This window comes from Lobosporangium transversale (assembly GCF_002105155.1).
Source record: "Lobosporangium transversale strain NRRL 3116 chromosome Unknown BCR41scaffold_5, whole genome shotgun sequence".
Taxonomy (NCBI): domain Eukaryota; kingdom Fungi; phylum Mortierellomycota; class Mortierellomycetes; order Mortierellales; family Mortierellaceae; genus Lobosporangium; species Lobosporangium transversale.
The window spans coordinates 901,700-925,410 of NW_019028983.1; the positions used below are offsets into that span (position 1 = coordinate 901,700).

Below are 23,711 nucleotides of genomic sequence, written 5' to 3' on the forward strand. Positions count from 1 at the left end.
TCCTCTTCTCGTCTTGGCCCTGATCGCAACGGCCACATAAAAGATCGAGCCATTCGACGAGTAGAGCGCCTTTTTGGCGCCTGGCTCTCGTCTTTTTCGGTTCTTGGCTCTGTTTGCTACTGTGGCTCTTTGTTTTGTTGCTCTTGCCATGGATTATGGGTTACTTTGTCGTCAATCCCCGCACATAAAGCAGTCTTGCTCTCTTTGTTCACTCAATGGCCACATTGCTTAAATCCATCTTTATCTTTCCTCCATCCTCTTGAATTTTATTTCTGTAGGACAGATTTGTTTTCTAACGCCGCACAACTCAGAAAGTGCAAATTATTATTTTGCTTGCAACGATATAAGCAGTAATTACCAACGAAAGCAACCATGCCAGCACCAGCACCAGGACTACAGTCCATTTCGGACTTGACAACAACCTCTCGTATCACAATCGGCGACATCCCGCCTCCGCTCGTCGGTGCAACCATGACTATTGTTGACGACAAATTGTATCTCTTTGGTGGTCGTCTCATCCAGACACGTCAAATGACCAACTCACTCTATATCCTGCACCTCGAGGATTTTCGCTGGGAGAACGTTTCCGAGATCGCTAATGTCACACCTACGAAGTTGCCTGTTGGTGATCCTGGAGCAGAGGATGAAAACGAAATGTCGCCTCCACCAGCAGAGCGATATTTCCACTCCGCCAACGCCTACAAGAACTTGATTGTCTTTTTTGGAGGAATGGGTCCTTCTTCCGGATCAACCGATAGCCAGCAACAGGATTTAATCGTTTTCGATGACATCAAGGTATTGGACCTTGAGCTCCTTCAGTGGCGTCAAGTGCGCATTCCCTCTTCTCCACATGCACCAAAACCACGCTATGCCCATCTCTCTAGTATCTCTGGTAACAAATTGGTTGTCATCGGAGGTCAGGACATTGGCAACCAATATATCGAAGAGATTAATGTCCTTGACCTCGACAGCTGGCAGTGGGTTACATCTATGCCATTTGACAAGCATTGCGGATCTTATCGTTCTATTGCAGTCAGTGGCAGTGGACAGGGCATTGCCATTCCACAGATCGGAAGCGAAATCGACCAAAATTTAAACAATCAACTCTCGCCAACTGTAGATGGCTTCCCAACATCTTATCTCCGCAAGGCTTCGTCCAACACCTCTCTCCACTACACTCCTTCTCTTCGGAAGAGCTCCTCTAATCTTGCACTTCCCAAGAAAGGTGGCCCTATGTCGCGACTGTCTGGTAGCGCTGGCAGCTTTGGTGCCTTCGGTAGCTTTGGCAGTTCGCCCCCAAATGAGAATCGTTCATCCATCTACCGCCTCTCCCACATCATGTCGCCTACGCCTGTTCAACAGGAGGAACATCCTATCTATCTTTATTCAAATTTCAATTTTACAGATGTCAAGCGTGAGCTTCAGGTCTTGAGTCCTCCACAGTTCCAAATTCAGGATCATTCACAATCCATGTCTGGCAACCTACTCCCTCCAGGCCTCCGCTTCCCCACGGGCGCAATCGCAGGACAGCATTTGCTTCTTTCGGGAACTTATCTCACTAATACCCAGCAATCTTTCAGCATTTGGTCCCTCAATCTTTCTAGCCTTGTTTGGACTCGCATCGATACAGGTTCTGTTTTCAGCTCCGGCTCCTGGAATCGAGGACTATTGCTTGAGTCATCAAATGCTTATCTTGTCTTTGGAAACAGGGACAGAAATCTTGCAGACGACTATCAGAATCGTCAGACTAATTTTGAGCATGTTTCGATCGTGGATCTGGAAGCATTTGGAATATATCAGCATCCACCAACTACTATGACCCAAACAGCACAAGAACTTGGCCTTGGTCTGTTGAATGACCCTTCCATGGCTGACTTTGAGATTCTTACTATTGATGGACAGCGTATCCCTGTGAATTCTACTATCCTAGCTGCTCGTTGGCCATATTTTGGCGCACTTTTACGGGAACAGGAAGAACTAGATGCGGCAAATTTAACTACAGAGAGCTCGCAGAGTAATAATGAATGTGACCCTGGCATGTTCTCAAAGAGAACTCTTTCATTGCCTGAACCATACACAGTGGTCTTAGCATTCCTGCAATACCTTTATACTGACCACCTTGTCACAGCACAACAACACCATTCTCAGGTCCTTTCACAGCTCTTACTACTTGCAGATATGTATGGTCTTGATCGTCTCCGAGACCTGGCAACACACGCTCTTCATCAAATGCTGAACATGTCAACAGCAGCAATGGTTTATGAAACAGCGGCTCTCTCACAACAAACAGGACTTCAGATTCGTTCATTGAAAGTGATGATTGCAGCCAAGAAGATGCTCCAACAGCAGCAACTGAAGCTACAGCAACAACAAGCACAGAGCCAAAGCATTTCTGCGGAGCATGCTTGGAGATCTGGAGAGATTCAGGACGACCAGTTCGCATCACCTTATGGGGCGAACGCGCCGTATATGTCACAGCAACAAAACATTCACGGTCTCTTCCAGCCAACGCCACCACCCCCGCTGTCACCCAGCTCTGGTGGACCTGTCTCTCCTGAATATAATCGTCTTTCCATCAATGGATCACAGAGCACAGCCTTGCCTCATCCCATGGTCCGGAACAGAGGCTCTCTCACGGGGACCATGCAGCCCCAGCATTGGAATACAGAGCCACTGACACCCCCACCAGTCTCGCCACCACCACCTGCAGCAGTTCCTCCAAAATCTGCACCGGCGGCTAAACAATCATTTTTCTCTTTCCCTGGCTCCAAGAATAAAGCAGCACAGCAAGCTACATCGAGTAATCTCACCAGTTCGGTAGCCAGCATAAGATCTAACCTTACAGGCACGACCGCTGTCAGTAATGCCAGTAGTAATGGAAGCTCGAAGAAGATTCCGACATTCGCCAATATGGGTATTTCACCATTGACAGCACAGTCTGATGCTGCAAGCATCCGTAGCGCCAAATCCTCTGGGTCAGACAACAATCCCGAGAAGAAGAAGCAAGATGAACAACACAAGCGTGAAGTCATGCAGAGACTTTTAGACGGAAGCTTTGGTACATCAATGGGAGGCAGCGGTTTCGGGCCTGGAGGATTTTAAAAAGTTGATTTGGATTGTAAAAAAAAAAAAAAAAAACCTACCTTCTTACCACTGACGTCCCTTACTACTGTGCTGCACATATATACTCTTTCTTTTATCCACAGGGTTCCGGTCAGGTTAAGGACTTTATGGCTCGTTCTTCCATAAGGAATGTACGCCTTTGATCATACTGCGGCTTTTTGTATTTCAACGGTTCTACTTGGTTCTTGACCTTCACATCCCTCTCATAATGGACGGATCTTCTTTTATCTTCTGTCTTACTCCTTCCATGCTCCTTAAACATGGCTATGTCATTGGTCTTTTTTACTCTGGATCTATTATGTCTACAATACTCATCGGAATCAAGCTGGCTGCATCTCTCATCTTCATTGTTGTAACACCTTTTCATTTCATTTTTCATTTTTGTCATTTACCCTTTATTTTTCTGTTTCCTTGAATCTAAATAAAAAATATCCAACGTCATGGTCATCAAAAAGAATAGGATGTAGAAACAATGGGCTTGTTTTTTAGTGTACCGTTTTCTACCTGCTTCATACATATCGTATTATCATTAAACAATATGTAGGATTTCTCTTCGAACGGCACTAGAAAATCTTTGTAAGTTTGACAACGACTGCAAGATCTTGTGGGGCTCCAAGCACATTTTTTTTTAAACGTCCAAAATGTAAATGATCTCTCATCACATTTAGGTCAAGGGCTTTTATTGCATGTGAATCTTGTTTAGGTTGCGGCAAGACAGACAGAATTCCATTTTAAGTGGGGAGCAGGCTTGAAGAGAGACGTGGAATACGGGCAGGTTCCTTTAAGGAGTAACAATGTCCATATCCAACTTGAATTTGCAATAAACGAATAAGGTTTGGGCGAATTAGATGTTTCCATCCCCCATGAGCGACATTACTTCTCATTGCGTCTCAGTTCATTACTCCTCCATCTTCCAGAAATCCCTTCGCCCTTCGAAACTCCAAAGAAAAAAGTTTGATCTTACTTATCTTTGCTCAATTGCTTTTGATCGCGCAACGCTAAATAACGTAACGCAGCCTAACAATAGAGGAATGCTAGTACAAATGCCGGCCACTGTCGCGCGTGCAGCTATCCGCATCCTACGGCCTACACAAAGCCGTCGCAAGCTCTCTGGAGGAAGTGTGCATCACCAGTTGCCACTGGAACTGGACCCTACTGATCCTATCACACTCTCGAATGAGTTTGACCGAACACAGTCAATACAGGACCTGCGTGGTCAGCTTGAGAAGGCAGGCTTTACAGATATTGAAGTGATCCCAGTTTCATTGGAAACAATTGACACTGTAGTCGACCGCCTGGAGAAGGAGATGAAATCAAAGCAGCAGCATGGACAGGAGCTCATTGTTTTCCAACTCTGCGATGGCACGGGTAAGTTTTTTTTTTTTTTTTTTTTTTTTTTATTGTAGAAGTTTATCACGGAATTGATCTTATATATGTATATAGAGTTGGACGGTTATCCTGGTGTGTCTATAATAAAGGCACTTGAAAAGTACAATATTCCTTTTACCGGCTCAGACTCTGGTATGTTCCACCACCTGAGAAAAGTGCAAAGTATTCCCTTCATATATTGATACCGAGAACGATATACCATAAATAGCATTCTATATCATATCAAGCTCCAAGCCGGTCTTGAAGCGCGAATTACAAGCGGCCCAGGTACCAACTTCCTCGTTTAAAGAGTTTGCGAACCCGCCTCAGATGGAGGATTTGCAGGACATTATCAAAGAAATTACTTTTCCCATGATTGTCAAGCCTTCCATCTCTTATGCTTCTATCAACATCTCGCTGAAATCAGTTGTCCATACGCCTGAGGAGTTATTGCAGCAGATCAATGAATCTTTAAACGCAGCTACGGGAGGAGGCACCTGCCGTGATAGTAATGATAATAATGACAACAGTGATATTAGTGAGGATAGCGATATTCATAGGGGTAGTCGTCATCATACCAATGTCATGGAACCTAGGGTTAGAACAAGGGCCTTTCTTCCCAAAGAAGGGGGGTTACATCTGGATCAGATTGACATCGAGACACCTACGGTATTTGTGGAAAAGTTCCTTACAGGCCGTGAGTTCACAGCTTTGGTCGTCGGTGATGAGGATTGGGGGGTGAGAGTATATCCTGTTGCTGAACGTGTTTTCGCTCCAAATTTGGATAAGTTTGCACGACTCCTATCCTTTGACCAGTAAGTGATGCTTATTTTATTATATACACGTATATATTATTGCTGTTTTCTGCGGTAATAGTATATTATAGCTAACAGAAGCTGTAAAATGTGTAAAAGATACTGGGATGGATATACATTGGAGGGTGGAAATGGTAAGGATGATGGCTTTTGTAAGTATGAGATGGCTGAAATGGCGTGGCAGAAGCCTTTGCAGGAGGTGGCCAAAAATGCTTATCTTGCTCTGCAAGGAAGTGGTTATGGAAGAGGTAATTCAATATCTCAGGATTCACTCACTATGTTTTACAATATTGGCCGTCTCTTGCCATGGTTATCAATCCTGTGTTACTGACATCACGAATATTTCACGTCTGACTAAGTTGACATTCGCACAGTGGATATGGACAAATGTGAGCCTTTCGTACTGGAGGTCAATGCCAACTGTGGTTTATCATTTGAAAAAGGTACGTGTACACGATTGATAGACCACAGAATAAACAAGGCTTTTTACTTTAAACCCTTGAGCAAATGACTATGTGGTGTCCATCTCACTATTCTTCCTTTTGTTGCTTTAATAACTAGACTCGTCCTCGTTGGCTAACATATTAATTATGTCCAAAATTGCAGCTCCTGGGTTTGTGTGCGATTTACTTGATCATGCACTGCAACGCAATAAACGCCTGAACAACGTATGCTTACACGAATAGCTGCCCGAAACCAATGAGCAAGAGCACCACGCCGATGTTCTTCTTGAGAAAGTCGACAAGGGATTGTGAAGTTGTGATAATCAGACACGTAAATTTTTTTGTGTTTAGATTGAAGCCAAGAAAGGAAAGAGAGATTTTATTGCCAACGTCTTCACCCTCCGTATGTTAATGATTTAATCAACGAATTGCACAAATAAATAATGGATCCAGAGGCGACGAGCAAATCTATCGAGCGATGTAGCGCGTATGTAATGCTGCAATCAGGCTCTGTATTTGCAATTGCACTTTTTTTTTTTTTTTTTTTTTTTTTTTTAAAAAACAAAACAAAACATTACTCTCACTGACAGACTGTATTCTTCATGGTGCTTATTTAGTCTCACAACCGAGTTTCAGCAAAGTCGGCTATACATTCATGGATTGCAGGAAGAGTTCCTGGAAAGTAATAAGCTTGACAAGCTAGAAGCTGTGTCCGGAGGTGCGGCACTAGCATTAACCCGACTAGAAGGGGATTTGCAATACTACAAGGTATAGAGGATGCCGGATACCTTACTGGAATGAAGCACGGACAAAGAATAGAGTAATTTATTCCATATATTCTTCTCCCTCAACATCTGCTAGAGTCATTTTGATAAGCTGGCTATTTCATATACAGAGCTTGCAACGAAAGAGCGCTTCTTGGGATTCATTGCAGAGGAGATTCCTCTCAACATCAGTCTTGAGGATAATCGAGAAATGGGTAAGGAGCACAGTGGAGAAAATGCACGATTAAAACCTGATGCAGGACTGATTCGCTGATGAAAATCAGAAAAAAAAAACTCTATGCTCAATAATTGATATCATTAGAGGTGAAGGCTGCTGAGGCGAAGAAAGCAGAAGAAATCATGGAACTGAGTGTGATTGAACTCCAAAACCAGATTAAGGAGACGGCAGAGCTGGCATGCACAGGTACGTAACCAGGCCCAGGACAGGAACCATGACAAAATGGTTCAGAATCACTTACAAGGCCATATTTACTCCATCATAATATATCCCGCTAGAATACGATGGGTTACATCAGGGAGTCCTTGATATGACCAAAGCATTAAAGGAAATGCAAAGCATGGTATGATGACTGCTTGCTGAACGAATGTGGTTGGCAGCTGTGCGTGTTCGGCATCAGAATATATAGACATATAAATTATGGACATGTTGTTGTTTATATTTCTGATAGGAAAGAGCTTTGGCGGAAATGAAGAAGATGGATGATCAATACAGAGTAGGATATATGCCTTATTCTTGATGGTGAGCTTGAGGTATCAATGTGGATATAGAGCTTTGTGTTTATTTATCACTATTGTTTTATAAACAGGGTATGACACTAGAACATTCACAGTCCGTGCTGGCAGCGCAAACACAGCAGCTCTACCAACTCCATCAGGATATTGATGAAATTACCTCTGAAATTGAAAACCTAAAGTGGCAAGAGAGCAAGTTACGAGAGCGTAATCAAAAGTTGGAAACGCAATGTATCCAAGTCGAGTCGCAGGCAAAGGACGCGATCCGTATGAACGCATTACGTTGTCCTGAAATCGAGGATGCATACCGAAGTTGCCTTGCGGTCACGAACCAGTATCAGGAAGGTGTTGGCTTGAAATCCATTCAATACTCGGCTGATTCCAGCTCATTGATACTAGAATATCTTGTCGTCCCAGGTTCAGCAACTATTCAGGCTATAAACTCTTCATTATCATCATCATCGGCAACAGGTGTCGTAGTATCCAATAAAGGACGGGGAAGCGGGAAGAATGGCAACAACAACAACAAGGTAATAATGACACAGTTCCTGATCAAGATCCACCCAAAAAGCGGGAGGTTACTTTCAGCCAGTATTGAGAATGCGGGATGCGATGTTAAAGATATCATTCAAATTGCCAAAGCAAGGAACGACATCTCATTCTTAGTGGTGGAGACACTTGATCGAGTTATGAAGGCTCATCCATAGACAGCAAAGGGCCTGCTATTGCGAGCAAGAAACTTCGGCCTACTCCTTAACCTCTATATAATCTTTATAATACCACTTCTGTAGCATAGTATTATTTTGTTAAGCAGGCAGATTTCTTTTAAAACCACTTAAGCTGGAAGGATATGTATTAAGTAAATACTTATTAGCCTACAGACGCTCATAATGTCATCTCTTAGTTCCATATATTTATTTTGAAGCGTCAGATAGTATGAGATATATTGGCCGAACGGAGGACTTTGAGAGAAACAAGGTGTCAGCAACCTTATTATTCTGATCGCCCGTTGTTTTTAAGCACTCTCCGATATCCAATCAAAAGTAGTGGAATCCAGATGGGACTTTCCATTTTAAACTAGACTCGTTTTGAACCCAAATGAGTTAAATCCACACTACGCGGTGGCTGTGTTTGTACATTGTACTCATTAACCTTAACTGGGGATTGGCTCTATTCTTGATATCTCTAGCGAAGTCGATCTGGATAAAAATCGACTTGGTCAATCAGTCTCCTGAGGAGGTCCACGTATAATATAATAAAATTGCTGTTGATAACCTCGATCTTGCTTCTATAACAGATCTTATCGACACTTATTTCCCTTCAGACTTAGTTTAAAAAGAAATAAATGGATAAGGCCGCCATAGATAGGTTTGCGAGACTGAGCTAAATACTCCCTGGCCTTGCCCATGACATCCAATCGCTGAGAACCATTATGGAGTGATTGCTCAAAAAGGCCGGTTTGGACTAAGACGACTATATCGGGTGAGCTAATTTTTATAAGTACCATCTCTCTGAACTGTACTTACTTGGGATGCTATGAATTAATTCCTTTCCATCTTTGGGCTTGCCAGTGAGGATTTGGAGAGTTCTAGACCCGCAGGAGAGCTTTTGCGATGGGTCTGATGATTGATGCCAGGTAAACAGATTTTCAACCTGCGATTAGTAATACTTTATTGTGTTTCCAAGAGTAAAGCAGTGGTATTTGTTATGCAGATGGACTTCCGTTTACAACACCTTCCAAGCGTATCTCAAAGAGGAGTTAAAGGTGCCTCCAGTATATTTTTCGGAATGGATGGATTTTAGCTGCAAGCGCAAGGCTTGGCTCCGTCTGTAAGTGGAATCGAGGCGGTACATAAATGGCTTAATACTGATGTTGATTTTCTGCCTAAAAAGTTGATAAAAGCGGCATTAGCAGCAATAACAGTTTGTATTGATAAAGATATATTCAGTGATATCATGGAGTCTCAAAATAGAGGCTCGGGCTGCACCCTAGTCATGTTTGGGCGGTTGATGAGCATGCCTAACCAAGGTGCCTACATGTATGTCCCGTACAGGTAGTAACTTCAAAGAATGGATTGGAGGTGTTTCCGTTACCCCTGACACATTTGTACTCATGAAAATGGGCTTACCACGTGATTACTTTACACACATTTAGAGAAAGCTGACATGATGAAGAGGAAGAAATGATTATAATCTTTACTTTTCACAGCATTGTTATGGAATACACACATTAAATTAAACTGACCACACTTTACAAATATTGGACATTGCTCTCTCATTGTCTTTGTCAGCTCACTTATATCTGTCTTGTCAACTCTCATACAACATCCTTTTTTTACACCCACACTTCATACAAAAACGATCAAACACAATAAATAAGTGAAAGAGTACCTCTCCATTCATCTACACAGGGTATAAGACACTAGACACTTGCCCAGACGGTTTTCTCTCTCTGCAGTTCTGTCAAAATCACTTATCTTTCTTAGTACGATCATTAAAGTGAAAAATAAAAACACCGTTAAGACTAGCGATCCATCACTACAATTCACAATGGAGCGGTCGCCCTTGCTCTCGCCCTTGCAAACAGCATCCAGTCAACTTAAATCATCACGAATCCATTCAACCGTCAGCTCACCAGGTGGAGTTCAACACTTGCGTTCGTCTTCGCGATCGCCACCTCCAATAAAACCAAGGTCAGAAAGCCACGACCGCTCTTTCTCAAATACGAGGTAATATATCATCTTATGCATGGATTGACAGCTAGTTTGGCTATCCCTTACTGTTCGCCTGATTTTTGAAATTTCAGACATGCTGACCTATTCCGTCGTTTTTTTTTTTTTTTTTTTTTTTTAGGAAATACTATGAACGAAGTCGTTCACAGGAAAGGGACGAGCGAAATAGACCTAAAGACTTGTAAGGGAGAAAGTTGTGATGATACAGGATGCAAAAAACGGTGACACATATGTGTGTCTCATTAGCTTGATGTCTGACTTGAGTTCCCATCCTCACTTCCATGGCGATACTCTGACTCACTTTGTAGCCCGAACATAGATAGACGAAGACCTCCGAGGAATGGAGCCGCAGGCAGCTCCAGTAGAAACGGACCAGATGGTTCACCGCCCTCAGATGTGAATTTTCATGAGGTAAATGCCCATTATTCTAGTCCTGTCATGTTTGTGCATTCCTAACTTCCAATTGCTCTTCTTGTCCTAATATTTGTTTTCATCACGAATAAGCCATACCAAACTACCGAAAGAAGAATCTATCATAATATTCCATAGCAACATACTGATTTAAAGCACATCATTTGCTTCTCACCTGATAGTCCCCTAGGTTGAAATATCCTGACCGCTTCGCACAGAGGGATGGACGCTTTCGACCATCAGAGAGTCTAAAACATAGTCCCACTAATGATCATTCTGGACAACCATCAGTACCATCAAGATTCTTTGGATCTAATTCTGTACCAAACACGTCTTCAATACCTTATACACGAGATTTCAGTCCACCGACAAGCTATAAAGGCTCAGCATCCAATGAGCTCGGAAATAACCGGTCTATAGACTATTTTGCGTCATCCTCTGGTATGGGTGCTAGTACAGGACTCGGATTAGGACCAACACGCTATATGGATCGTGATGATTGGAGAAATCGGCTAGGTCATTTCCCTAGAGAGTTTGACAGAGACAGGGACTTTAGAGGTCGGGATATCCGTCAAGATATCCGTGAAATCCGTGATCCACGGCCCTCAAGAGATATACGAGACATACGGGACTTGCGCGACCGTGACATCAGGGAACATGACATGCTTTATCCACGCGACATTGACTACAGGGATCGCGACCGTGATCTTCGTGAAACAGGCATTACGACTCGTGAGCTTCGTGAAAGAGATAACAGAGAGTTTCGTGATCGCAGTCTATGGAGCAATGATATTAAAGGAAGGGACTCTTTCTCCAATCGAGAGGGGCCGGAGGATGTGCGTGAACTCGTGGAGCGTGAGCGTGAGCGGGAACGGGAACGAGAACGCGAACGCGAGCGCGACAGAAATCGAGAACGTCCAATCCGTCTTCGTGAGCTAGATAAAGATGTTGATGGTCCTATCCCAACCCGTCCCGCGTTAGACAGCAGTAGCCGGGAGCGAGAAAGAGAACGTGAGCGGGCATCAAGTTCGAGGTCTATGGCATGTGAGGAGCTCGATCGGGACTTGTTGGCTTACACCTCAGACAAGTCAGGAGAGGCAACACAAAACTCTGAACGAACTGGGGCCAAGTCAATAGGTTCCTCAGGCGTATTATTTACACAGGGTCAGCGGGAGACAAAAACTAATGGCGATGAGGAAATGATAAATCGTGACCGTGATCGTGGCCGAGTAAAGGGGCGAGGTTCTCCTCAGCACAACGATGGAAAAGATGGACTTGACGTAGATGGAAGGATAGAAAAAGAGCAATTACGAGGTCTAAAACATAATTCTCAGGGTCATTCTGATAACACAGGCGCTCGTAAAGGCGCTGATGACCGTCTACAGAAAAGCCCGCCCGTCAGAAGACCGCTTTCCGGTGTATCGACAGTTGATGATGTGGGTCATGACAAATCACCACAATCAAAAAACCAGGAAGGCCATAGCAAAAGTAACTATTCCATATCGCAGAATATGCTTCTTAGACCATTTCCCGATAGCAGCAATGGAATTGAGAATGATGAACGGTTTCGTGACAATAAGAATTCACTGGCATCCAGACCTCTTGAGCCAAACTCGGAAAGCAACTCTGAGATTGTAGTTTCCTCGGGACACGGGAAAAAGATACAGGGCAAGGAGCATAAGGTTGTTTCAACTGACTCTGAACATACCACCGAGCATGCTAATCAACAAGGGGACAGCAACGACACTTCAGCCACAATCCCTACCACGGACGACTCCCATAAAAGTAAATTAGGTGCTCCATTCGCTAATGAGCAGTCTTTACACGATCAAGGCTCTGAGAAAAAGGAAGTTGGAGACGATGCGATAGCAGTGAAGGTTGAATCTGGGAAGGATATCCCGAAGAACAATATGCCCGACTCTTCTGATACTTTGCATCCACCAACCGATGCAATGCTTCACTTAGAGAATATGAAGGTTGACATGGTTAGGACTCAGGTGACAGATAGTTCGCCTACAGTCCCTAATTCTGTGGCAGAGATGGACTTGGACAGCGAGGAAATAGAATCAGACGCTCTCGAGCAAAAAACGGAATTCGAAAATCATGCAGATATTTTGGTAGAAATCGACAAGATTGATGGAAGGATCCAAATGTATGAAGATTTACTGATGAAACATCGGACACAGAAGGAGCTGCTTCAAACAGGGGCTGTGATTGCAGCAACTCATGAGCCTATGAAAGATGAAGATGTACCGATTACTATTGAACAACCATATATGGAGTCAATTGTAGAAGAGACTTTGATGGACACGGACGACAAGTCCGTCGGCGAGGCAAGAGGTGTGGTAGATGATATCAAGCAAGAAGAAGAAGATACTCTCATGCAAGATGAAGATGTTGTTAGTCCGGCTGACCTTGTGCCAGATAAGGATACAGTATACTCACCACTTGTGCCTGTTGACAACGAGAATGTTTTGATGGCTGGTTCGGACGATGAGGTAGAGAAAGATAGACGTCGGCAAATTGCTCAGAAGTTTTCTTTGAAAGAACTTCAGCATCCCATCGATCCTGACGACCCATTCTTTAGACGTAAAGAACAACAAACACGACGACCACAGCTCTTTGATCAAATTTACGCTGAGAATAATACTCGTGCTAAAAAGTATGGCCGAATTCATTTTGGCGCTGGATCACGCAACTCAGCTCATTCTCATCATTCTCATAGTCAGGAAAGCACAAAAATATATGAGTCCATTGAAGATTATCCTTGTTATCAAGAGAACATTGAGAGCCATAAACGACTTCGCAATGCAATGCTGCACAATATGGCGAACAAGGCCGCAGCTTTGGACGAGAAAGAGCTTCAGCTTAAACGGGAGTATAAGCATTACTGGGAGGCATGGATAAAGAAGGTCGAGAAATTGGACAAGATTAAAGAGAAAATGTCAAACGCACCATTACTGTCTAATGTTCGCGAAGAAGATTTGGTTCATAGTGATAGTGTTTTGATCTCGACTCGGAATCGTCGTGGAGCTTATACCAGTGATGCGGTTAGGAGCGAGGCTGAGCTTTTAGAGATCATTCAAAGCTTGGAGAATGCGGATATGCGCAATCCGGACTTGAGAGCTTCTAGGACTGCAGCTACAGTGCCACCCATGATCCTTGACCCTTACATCCGTGAAAAGGTTCATTATTATGATCGCAATCACCTTGTGACTGATCCTGCTAAGTACTACCGTGTTGGACCTGTAACTGATCTATGGACAGAGGAAGAACGCCAGACATTCATTCAGCGATACCTCATCTACCCAAAACAGTTTGGCAAGATTGCTGCTGGGATCGAGGGCAAGACGGCATCCCAATGTGTATTGTTTTACTACCGCGAGAAGAAAAAAATCGGATTCAAGGAGATGCTTTCTAATCGTGGTCGGAAGCGTAAGACTACAGCAGGCAAGCGTAAAGAGAAGACTGCTCAACAAGCACCCTCTGGGCCTGGAAAGAAGCATAAAGGCAGTGCATTGATCGAGGATATTGGTCAAGCGAACAGGAAGCAGGCCAAGAGTAAAGAGATTCGTGAATTGCAGGATTTGAGTCAGAGCTGGGGTGATGCTGAAGAACCAACCACCAGGCGCCGCGTGCGAAGTGGCGTTGCTAACCAACAAGGAAGTATTTTGGGACTTGAAGAAAGCAATAGTAATGCAGCTAGTCCAGTGCCTTCTACAGCATCAACATCCATTGGTCTCGTATCAGATCGCAGAAGACCAAGGACCAAGGGGACAACAACTCGCTCCTCAACTGCAGCTATCGCGAACACAAAGGCACTCTTGGAGCAGGTGGCAGTTGATGATAAGAAATCTAAGGCTGAAAAGACTTCCGTGGTCACTGCTTCTGTTGTGACCACTAAATCATCGTCCAAGGTAGAGGGGGCAGCTACAAGTCAAGAGTTATTGACAGTTAGCCCACCAACGCTCTCCAAACAAGACGTTGTTGCCGTGCCTGAATCTACTGTAGACAATGTGCCGCCCACCCCAACTGGAGGCACGGCTCGGTGGACCACGGTAGAGCATACCAAGTGTATTGCAGCACTAAAGAAGTATGGACGTGATTTTGAAATGGTAGCAAATGCTGTTGGAACTAAGACTGTGGACCAGTGCAGAAACTTTTGTTTCAATTATAAGCGAAAATTCGGTGTCAGTGCCCTTGATGATGCAAATAATGTCGACCTAAGTGTACTTGATGAGGAAGGTGAAGATGTGGAAAAGGAGAAGGAAAAGAAGGAAAAGGAAAAGGAAAAGGAAAAGGAGAAGGAGAAGAAGGAGGAGAAGGAGAAGGAGAAGGAGAAGAAGGAGGAGAAGGAGAAGGAGAAGGAGAAGAAGGAGGAGAAGGAGAAGGAGAAGGATACGCCGTCTGCATCTGTCAGTGCGGATAAGAATAAATCAAAGAAGGGCAAAGCAGCCAGTACGATCGCGACATCGACGCAGGCAATCAATGCTTCTGCTTCCTCCAACGGTACCAAAGAGACTGCTAGCCCTATTATTTCAGGACGACGCAAGTCAACAAAGCAAACAGCGCAAGACGTTGGCAAGGAGGAGCCTTCCAGCACATCCAATGCACAGACAGTCGCCGTTGAAACACCAGAAACTAATGCGGACAAGAAGAGAAAAAAAAGAGTTGGATCCAAAAATGAGGCCGGATCAATCTCTAATGAGGTGGCGCCTTCATCCAATGCTACCTCCTTCCGAGCTCTCTACTCACGCGACCCTCCTTCTGATGAGAGCCCACTCCCACTATCCACGGCACTCCCTGCCGATGATCCGGCTTCTGGACAAAGTGGGATAGATGGGCCCTCTCGCAAGCCCATCTTTTCGTCTTATTGGTCTCGTCAGGAAAAGATTGATTTTGCGAGGTTGCTAAGTGTTCATGGAAAAGATTGGGAAAAGATATCAAAGGCAATGAAGACGAAGACGCCTATCCAGGTTCGAAATCACTATAGCAACAATGCAGAAAGGCTGGCTGCAGATGGTATAATAGCAATGGAGTCTCAGAACTTGCCAGCAACTCCTGCAAAAGAACAAGGAGCTGCTGCTGCTTCCGAGACAGCTCTTGTGCAATCGCAATCTGATCTTCAAGAGGCACTTGAGATTGATCGGGAGGATGTTGAACGAAATGAGGAGCTTGATGCTCCTATAGTCGCTTCTGAACAGTACGATCAGACTCCAGTTCCAACAAGTCCAAAGGCAGGCCATATTGTAACTTCTCACACCAATAGTAGATCCGATTTTGTTCAACAGGAGGGGCAACGAGCATTCACTCCACCCAGGCGTGTCACCAACATCGACAACTTACTTAACACTCAGGACGAAGATGTTAATGTTGCTGCAGAGGATTGGTTTGGCAATAGCGATGATAATGATAGCAATCAATCTCAGGAGCATTCTTTTGAGGCTGAGCGTCCCATTGAAGAGGCGCCTGTGCAGAATCACCCGCAACGGTATGTCAATGAACGTACTCCCATTGAGGAAGAGGGTATTGAAACCGAGAACGGATTTGAGCGTGCACAGCATGCACATATCGGCTGTACATCGAACTCTTCAAGCATAATACGCAGCGAAAGACGTACCTCAGATGCAAGTGTTTCACAGATGAAACACGGTTATTCATCGAGTTTGCCTGTCACATCTAGCTACTATGGCAATAGCCACTCTATCCCGTCACATCCATCTCAGCAGCACCCTCCACATTCAAGCCCCGGAATACATGGGTCATCATATGGTAGCCGGCAATATTATGCATCTTCGCAGTCCAATGCTAAATATCGATCGCCTCCTCCCTCGTCCATTCCTCCTGTATCAGCTGGTCATCAGTTAAAGCGCGTATCATCCCCCTCAGCATCGATCCCATCTATCCCTACGCCTGCTTTAATGCAGTCAACTCACTACTCTTCGGCACAGATGACTCATCCACACCAACATCAGCGATCAAGCAGCATCAGTCATGTCGAGATGGCCCCACGTTCGATCCCATCGCCACAGTCCAATATCCGCGCTCACTCGCCAATGTCACATCAAGGAGCTTATTTTACGCAGGTTCCCCAACATCACGGATATGTGCAAACGCCGTCTTCTCACGTTTCATATGGGTATAATCGTAGTTCACATTACACAGATCAGACGGAGGTTTTAGCGCCACGCCCTCGCCATATCAACGAGTCCTCGATGATTCTTGACCATCCAGCTTCACCAGCGCCTGTCACAAGTCATAGCCGTGGTCACAGCTACAGCCATAGCCATAGTCATAGCCATGGTCATAGTCATGGTCACGGGCATGGGCATGGGCATGGGCATGGCCATAGTCATTCTGGATCAATATCAAGGTACAGCAGCTCTCCACAATTACCAGGACCCGGTAATGTGCGTGGATCACCTGGACCTGTTGGTCCTACAAATGGACCTGGATCCCCAGTCCATTTAGGTCATAGCGGGCATATAGCTTCTCGTTATTCGCCTATCCCAGCATCAGTTGTCACTTCTGGATCTGCCATGCCTAATGTTATGGGACCAGTAGCTGTACCAGAGTCCGCCGCCCATCTTTCCCATCAATCGCAATACGCACAGCATATGCGCCGGTCATCAAGCCCATTCCAGCAACATATCCCAGGTCAATTACCGGCACCCTCGTATCTGCAACATCCTCATGGAATTCATTCCTCCGGATCCAAGCATCAGCTATCGTCATCTTTTTCATATGGACCTTCATCTGTGGTATCTATGCTGCCGCCACCTCTGCCCCCAGCGTCCTCGTCAAGTTATCATTCGAATCATCAGCACCAGCTTTCGTTTGGCAACTCACAACATTCTGCTTCATCCTATGGTTCTCCACATCCACACCACCATCCACACCAGTCAAGCCGACATCATCATCCACAATAGATAGTAGTGATGATACTCTGTTCCTATAATTTCTATTTGTACTTTAATCATTGCTATATACAACTTATGTTTCTCGTAATAATAGTCATGAGCCATTTCGATATATTGTATCATATATTTATGTCTATATGCTATACAAGTATTTTATTTTATTTGTTACTATCTTCCTCTTTTCTTAAAACCAATGGCGAGGTTTTTATGAACTTACTTAATAGCGACGTCTATAGTCCCGATCTCGATCATAATCCCGTCTACTGCCACGGTCCCTACTCCTGTCACGCCTATCTCTTCCGTCTCTGCCGTCCCGATCCCGGTCCCGACGATCTTCTCTACGGTAAGGCTGGTCACGGTAACTCCTGCTATCCCTGTATCCACCACGATCACGATCCCTGCTATCGTTGTAGGGGTGGTCACGGTGGGGTCCTGGGCCTCCATAATCATTATCACGATGTCGTCCGCGGGAAGAGGATGATGATGACGATGAATGGTGATAGCGATCGCCACGCTGTTTCTTCATCTCCTCATATGTTTCGTGGATCTTTTGATAGCCAGTGTGTTGTTTGCCCTGTAAATGAGCATCCAATCTGTTGGAAGTATCGTTCATGACTAAGAAGGCACCACAAACATGACAGACCTCCATCTTGTTTTCTTGACGAAAGATTGGGTTAACATCATCATTTGACTTGAGATGTTCGAGATCTGCCTGCATTTTCTCGACTTGTTCGGATAGAGCTTGAGCTTCGTCCACATGACCTTCTTCACCGGCTTCTTCAACCTTGGCGAGTGTATCCTTGATTTTTTGTTCAAGCATGACAATCCTTTCTTCTTTCTCATCCTTGCGAGGATTAAGTAGCTATATATTTGTATGTATAAATTGTATACATAAAAAAATGGTGTTTATATGGTATGCCAATGAGTATGCGCGCCATAGAGAAAAGATAAAATTGAGGCGAATTTCGGCTTATATGCTTGTAACTATAATATTTGTAATAATTAGAGTATTGCTTACATTTTCATCAACTTCCTTATCCTTGCGTTCCTTGCCTCGTCGAATCTTTCTCTCCAGATCATTATGAAGATATGTCAGGTATTCAAAAAAATCATCCTCGTACCGATAACTGTCTTTGTCAGGGGCATTCTGATACCTATTAACAATAAAAGGCAATTAAATCAAAGAGAGAGTAAGAAAGATATTATTGTATCCATAACAGTGGCGTGATACCCTTCTTTTTATTTTAAGAAAAAAAAAACAAAACCTACTCTTCGCGTAGTTTCTCGTCGTGAATAAGATCGCAATTGCCTAGATCAGATTTTGTGTTTGTAAACAAGCTATTTGGGCAAAACTTGACCAAGAAATGTTTACAGACCTGTATGATAACCAAAAAAAAAAAAAAAAAAAAAAAAAAAAAAAAAATTAGGTAAGTAAAGTAGACTAGAATAAAAATATAGTTAAAAAAAATGAAGTATCAACTTTCCTCTTTATCCCAAAACTTGTGTTTACTGGGCTCGAAAGGCGCGAAAAGCTCGCTGACGAGGGATCGTGCGTAGTTATGAGTCATGACTTGAAGGGCTCGAAGATTCGTCTCTGTTTGCTTCCTTATAATCGCTGCTTGCTTGGAAATGAGTTCCTGATCAAAATTGAATGGCAGATGGGCGCAAAATAATAATAAAAAATCCTCAATGATTATACGTCACCGCCTATGTGAGCTATGATTGGCTAGATGGAAATATAGCCTTTCTCTGTTCCAAAGCGCCTTTTCTGCTAATGGTATGTTGCCTTCGATACCATAGCTCCCCTGAGTGAAGTCGTCCACATATTGATAGATATCTCTTCTAACCCGTCTCAAGCACTACTAATCCGATAAATACCTACACGTTCATATTCGTTGTGTATTGTTGAACGTTGTAGGGCCATCAACCAGTTCGTAATTTAGCCTTTTTGAACTCCTTTAATCGAGGAAAAGGCATCTATGGGATGCTTGTTTTGACCGCATTTCCAGACAAAGATCCCCTCCCTATCAGGAAGACGATAGCATAAAAGAGATACATGACAGAAAGCTGATACATGGTGGCTATGACAGCGGCTGTTGGGTAAAATATATTTTTGCGGAAGTTATGCGATCATATCAGTGCTAAAGGCAAGGTAAGCAATGCTTTATGGCAGTGCACAGAGCAGCCAAGTTTCTCTCGGAAAAGGGCCTTCTGTACCATACTTTACTCTAATAATACTTCGAATACTTCTCCTGCATGCTTTCTTGACAGCATACTAGCTCATCTGGTGAGCTTTGAGGCAAGCTGAACGTCCTTAGGAACAAATATTGAATCCGTTTTTTTTTCCTTCATAAAATATCTGTACAACAGTATATGCTCTTAATGGCATTCATGTGTCACATGTTCTTTGCCTCCTGACACCGGTTTGCCGCGGACCCAAAGTCTTGTATTCATGATAGACGTATGCTACCCAAATGCAAAGACTTTGTTCGAGATCCAGATGACCTGGTCTTGCGCCTCACATTACGATTTACGATTGTAGATACTGAATCATAACCTGATCTTTTGTTAGCCTCATTCCACAGGTAATAGTTGAACAGATATCAGTGCTGATACTTTATTCTGTTTAATAAACTCTGAAGCTGCACTGATGCAGCAATGGGCAAATGATCGTCGAAACGAAGGTATAACCGAAAGGGTCTGCGTCACCACCAACTTTGATGGTTGGTAGAGCACCTAGTGTGAGAATCGTATCCAAGCGTTCCCAGTAAGTCACAATGGGTAGACGCTACAGCATTGGCCCGCAGGGTTGTTGGGATGTCACTGAGCTCTAGTGCTACTCTTTGACCAGACAGTACTTTGTAATAGTTAATGAGTTTCATCTCTTAAGCACGATATTTGCTCGAAGAGACTGGTGAGAAGCCGTTCATCATTTTATGCCTTGTGAATCTCAACGTACGAAGTACAGCTTGCTTACTGATGCTTTGCACGGCATTTTTGAAAAAAAATCACATTTGGTATCGTTTGTCATGCCACAGCATTAAGTCTTTCATTCAAGGCTGACATAGCTATGGCCTACTTGACATGGTGTGCTAGGTTCGTAACCAGCCTAAGGCAAGGCCATCGACGTTGTGACGGAGAACCTTTTTTTCTCAGGCTGGGTACAAACATTGCCTACTAGCGGGAGTTCTTGACCTTTTTGGCTTAGTTTTTTTGGAGGGCTTACTGCCCGCCGTGGTTCTGGTTCCTTCTTTCAGCTCTTATACCTTAGCGTCTTTATCTTTTCAGTTCCACTTCTTTTCTCCTTCAACTTAGTTCCCTCTCAGACATACAAAAGTAAAATAAAGCGAAAATAAAAAGATTAGTAAATTTATTGAGATTGGTTTTTGCACTTTGAGAAAGAAGGGAAGAAAGATGAAGGAGAAAAGATAAAGTGGTTAAGGTGCAAGGACCGAAAGAAGGAACGAGAATCATTAAGAGACAGCGGGCACTAGGCCCTCCAAAAAAGTCAAAAAGGTCAAGAACTCCCGCTAGTAGGCAATGTTTGTAGCCAGCCTGAGAAAAAAAGGTTCGCCATCACAACGTCGGCGGCTTTGCCACAGGCTGGTTACAAGCCTAATGGTGCGCTCCAGAAGGAATAATTAATCACATGTGATCTCATACTTGTGGCTGTTATTTTCATTTGCCAAAAGAAGACACGCGTTTCAAAAATAAAAAACAAACAGTCGCGTCTAGGCGCATTTTTTTTGTAGTTGAACTTTTGAGTCGGGGTAGGGTTGGGCGCCATCGTTTTTCGTCTAGATTCTAAATCACCAAATCATGTTCACACAAGCCGACAAAAAAAACTCAAGGAAGCAGAAATTGGTCTCTGGTGCGAGGATCAGCTACAATGATGTGCCCTACCCAACACGACTCAACTTTTACATGTCACCACCGTCACTTGAAATCAGTATCGAGGAGTTTGAGCAGTTTGCTCTTGACCGTATGCAAGGTATAAACAAGTATATCCATTCTTTTCGCTTTTTAGCCCTTGTGTATCATCCATTAAACAATACCGGCTCTAATTGCCTTTGCCATGGGATATTCTTTGCGTTACTTTCAACGGCTATGGGACGTTTTATTTGAACCTTTATTCAGTCCTTACAACACTCCTCAATGCTCAAGTACGAAACATGACGTCCGAACAATTGGACAAGAATGTCGATGCAGCCATCAGAAAGTATATGCCCATGCATAAAAATACCTCGGGAATACCCCAAAATCAGTTGATGGACGAGAGACGCAAAGATCATGTTAGCCATTTTATTTTACGACTGGCTTATTCTCGAAGGTACTGATATAGAAAAAAAGGAATTGTGAATTGATAAGTCAAGAGAGGTAAATGAGGAGGAAAAAAACTCGTAGTGTCATGCTTCTCATTCTCCCTCCTTTTCATTTTAATCATATTTGTCGTGATAGCCAGGAGCTCAGATCATGGTTTTTGCGCGCAGAATGTGCACTTTTCAGGTATGTTCTTTTCTCTGTCAGATTAAATAGTTTTTAAATTTCATGGCGTTAATTTCATTTTTTTTTTTTTTTTTTTTTTTTTTATCTAGATATCGCTTTGAGAAAGAGATTCTATCAGATCAGTTGGAATTTTTAGAACAGCAAAATTTGAGCTGGAAGAAGGTACTCTTTTTTTTTCTTCATAAAAATCTCTTAAGCATATTTATATTGCTGGACTCAACATCTAACCGTCTTTCATCCTGGATCGACTGGTTGTCTCTCTCTCTCTCTTTTTTTTTTTTTTTTTTTTTTTTTTTTTTTTTAAAAAAAAAAAAAGGTCAGTGATGATGATAAGAGCCTACTTAAAGAAAAGTTGTTGCCATTAATTAAGCCTCATAATAATACAAATTTGGATGGAGTAACGTACTTTGAAGTCGATTTCGAAAGAGTAACAGGATTGGTCGGGCGGAGACAAGTGTATGTCCAAGGAGGAAAGGCATATGTCCCTTTAGCAGATCAGGTTGTCTTGGTTCTAGATGAGTTCAAAGAGCGACTTGCTCATGCCTTGGAGGTAATTGTTAATTATCTTAATTATCTCCAAAAAAAAAAAAAAAAAACAAAAAAAAAAAAAAAACTTGGACTTGAATTTACATTGCCCTTGTTCGCTTGCAAGCCTTGTTGCCTTTTCTTTTTCCTTTGGATTTGTTTGTTCTGAGTCGATACGTTTTTTTGAATATATATTTTTAGGTTACAGGAAAGATCTTACCAAGGATGGAAGAAGATGACAGACTGATGCCTGTTCTGAACAATATCAACAAGCAATATTTGGGTCGCGAATTCACTACATCGGCTATTGCAGGAGAAATCCAGGCTCAGGATGTAGATAATCTTAAAGTGCATATGCCGTTATGTATGGAGCATTTACACAATGAGCTTCGTCGTGAAAAACATACTCGGCATGGAGGACGTATGCAATATGGCTTATTCTTAAAGGGCATAGGTCTCTCCCTGGAGCAGGCATTGATCTTTTGGCAAATGGCTTTTGAGAAACTGACACCGGATCAATTCAACAAACAATACGCATACAATATCAGGCACTCATACGGTATGGAGGGTAAACGCACAGACTATACTCCTTTCAGGTACAGAGAATCTTAATACATTGCTTGCTCAATGATTCAGCTTGCAGGTTATCGTGTTCTTCATTCGGCAAACTGTCCCTAATCCTATCAAACGTTAAACTTTTTAGCTGCCGACATATTATTCAGAACAATGCTCCAGGGCCGGGTGATCATCATGGCTGTCCATTTCGTCATTTCAGTGCACCTAATTTACGCGCTACGCTAGCTGCTCATCATGTGGATGATTTCGATACAGAGGATATTATGAGTTTAGTACAGGGTCGCCACTTCCAAATCGCATGCACACGGTATTATGAGGTCACACGGGCAAGAATGCTGGACATTGCTACCGAGAACCTAAAAGGTGGTGGAATCAATGGTGGTCAAGGGAATACAGGCATGGTGGCCAGTCAGGAATTGATTGAACACCCAAATCAGTTCTTTGAGCAAAGCTATCTATTGATGCAAAGCAAAGAATCATCTGCATCTATAGCAAAATCTGGTAATGGTGATTTTATGGATGGGCAAGCACAATCGACACTCCAACCGACAGTCAAGGGACAATACACATATAAAAAATCAGGGGTTCAGACATCCTCCCATTCGAATCTTGATATGGAGCTGTAGAAATAAAAAACGCATGGAAACTACACTAGCTGTTGTTGTTGTTGGACTTGTAATTACAGCTGTCCCCGAGAATTACCCGATAAGCATATAAAAGGATCACTGTCCTCAGAAGTAGTTGCCATTCTTATCTTAATATAAATTTTGAAGGT

General features: G+C 43.3%; 7 protein-coding genes across 7 annotated transcripts; 5 read left to right on the top strand and 2 right to left on the bottom strand.

Moving 5' to 3' along the window:
• The first annotated feature begins 1,330 nt into the window (after nt 1-1,330).
• BCR41DRAFT_347448 (hypothetical protein) lies at nt 1,331-3,305 on the top strand. Its single transcript, XM_022023096.1, has one exon. It carries the CDS (start codon nt 1,339-1,341, stop codon nt 3,100-3,102), a length of 1,764 nt encoding a protein of 587 aa, XP_021884860.1. The 5' UTR covers nt 1,331-1,338; the 3' UTR covers nt 3,103-3,305.
• BCR41DRAFT_183827 (hypothetical protein) lies at nt 3,159-3,695 on the bottom strand. Its single transcript, XM_022019775.1, has one exon. It carries the CDS (start codon nt 3,509-3,511, stop codon nt 3,215-3,217), a length of 297 nt encoding a protein of 98 aa, XP_021884861.1. The 5' UTR covers nt 3,512-3,695; the 3' UTR covers nt 3,159-3,214.
• Nucleotides 3,696-4,166: 471 nt separating this feature from the next.
• BCR41DRAFT_300385 (hypothetical protein) lies at nt 4,167-5,992 on the top strand (the record flags this gene model as incomplete). Its single annotated transcript, XM_022020568.1, has 7 exons — nt 4,167-4,491; nt 4,567-4,644; nt 4,721-4,937; nt 5,100-5,306; nt 5,406-5,554; nt 5,666-5,749; nt 5,868-5,992. 7 exons carry the CDS (start codon nt 4,167-4,169, stop codon nt 5,990-5,992), a joined length of 1,185 nt encoding a protein of 394 aa, XP_021884862.1.
• Nucleotides 5,993-7,048: 1,056 nt separating this feature from the next.
• BCR41DRAFT_183818 (hypothetical protein) lies at nt 7,049-8,161 on the top strand. Its single transcript, XM_022019774.1, has 2 exons — nt 7,049-7,247; nt 7,341-8,161. The coding sequence occupies exons 1-2, from the start codon at nt 7,221-7,223 to the stop codon at nt 7,971-7,973; spliced, it is 660 nt and encodes a 219-aa protein (XP_021884863.1). The 5' UTR covers nt 7,049-7,220; the 3' UTR covers nt 7,974-8,161.
• A 5,403-nt stretch (nt 8,162-13,564) lies between these two features.
• Nucleotides 13,565-13,801, top strand: BCR41DRAFT_300425 (hypothetical protein; the record flags this gene model as incomplete). Its single annotated transcript, XM_022020570.1, has 1 exon — nt 13,565-13,801. A coding segment is annotated over one exon (237 nt), but the record flags the coding sequence as incomplete, so codon positions are not given.
• A 3,659-nt stretch (nt 13,802-17,460) lies between these two features.
• BCR41DRAFT_380065 (hypothetical protein) lies at nt 17,461-18,963 on the bottom strand. The gene is made up of 4 exons (XM_022027246.1): nt 18,814-18,963; nt 18,599-18,705; nt 18,348-18,483; nt 17,461-18,191 (listed from the first exon to the last, which is right to left on the bottom strand). The coding sequence occupies exons 1-4, from the start codon at nt 18,895-18,897 to the stop codon at nt 17,547-17,549; spliced, it is 972 nt and encodes a 323-aa protein (XP_021884865.1). The 5' UTR covers nt 18,898-18,963; the 3' UTR covers nt 17,461-17,546.
• A 2,117-nt stretch (nt 18,964-21,080) lies between these two features.
• On the top strand, nt 21,081-23,680 carry BCR41DRAFT_332525 (eukaryotic and archaeal DNA primase, large subunit-domain-containing protein). Its single transcript, XM_022021855.1, has 7 exons — nt 21,081-21,320; nt 21,467-21,659; nt 21,788-21,835; nt 21,925-21,997; nt 22,152-22,385; nt 22,562-22,956; nt 23,064-23,680. Exons 1-7 carry the CDS (start codon nt 21,149-21,151, stop codon nt 23,560-23,562), a joined length of 1,614 nt encoding a protein of 537 aa, XP_021884866.1. The 5' UTR covers nt 21,081-21,148; the 3' UTR covers nt 23,563-23,680.
• The last annotated feature ends 31 nt before the right edge of the window (nt 23,681-23,711 follow it).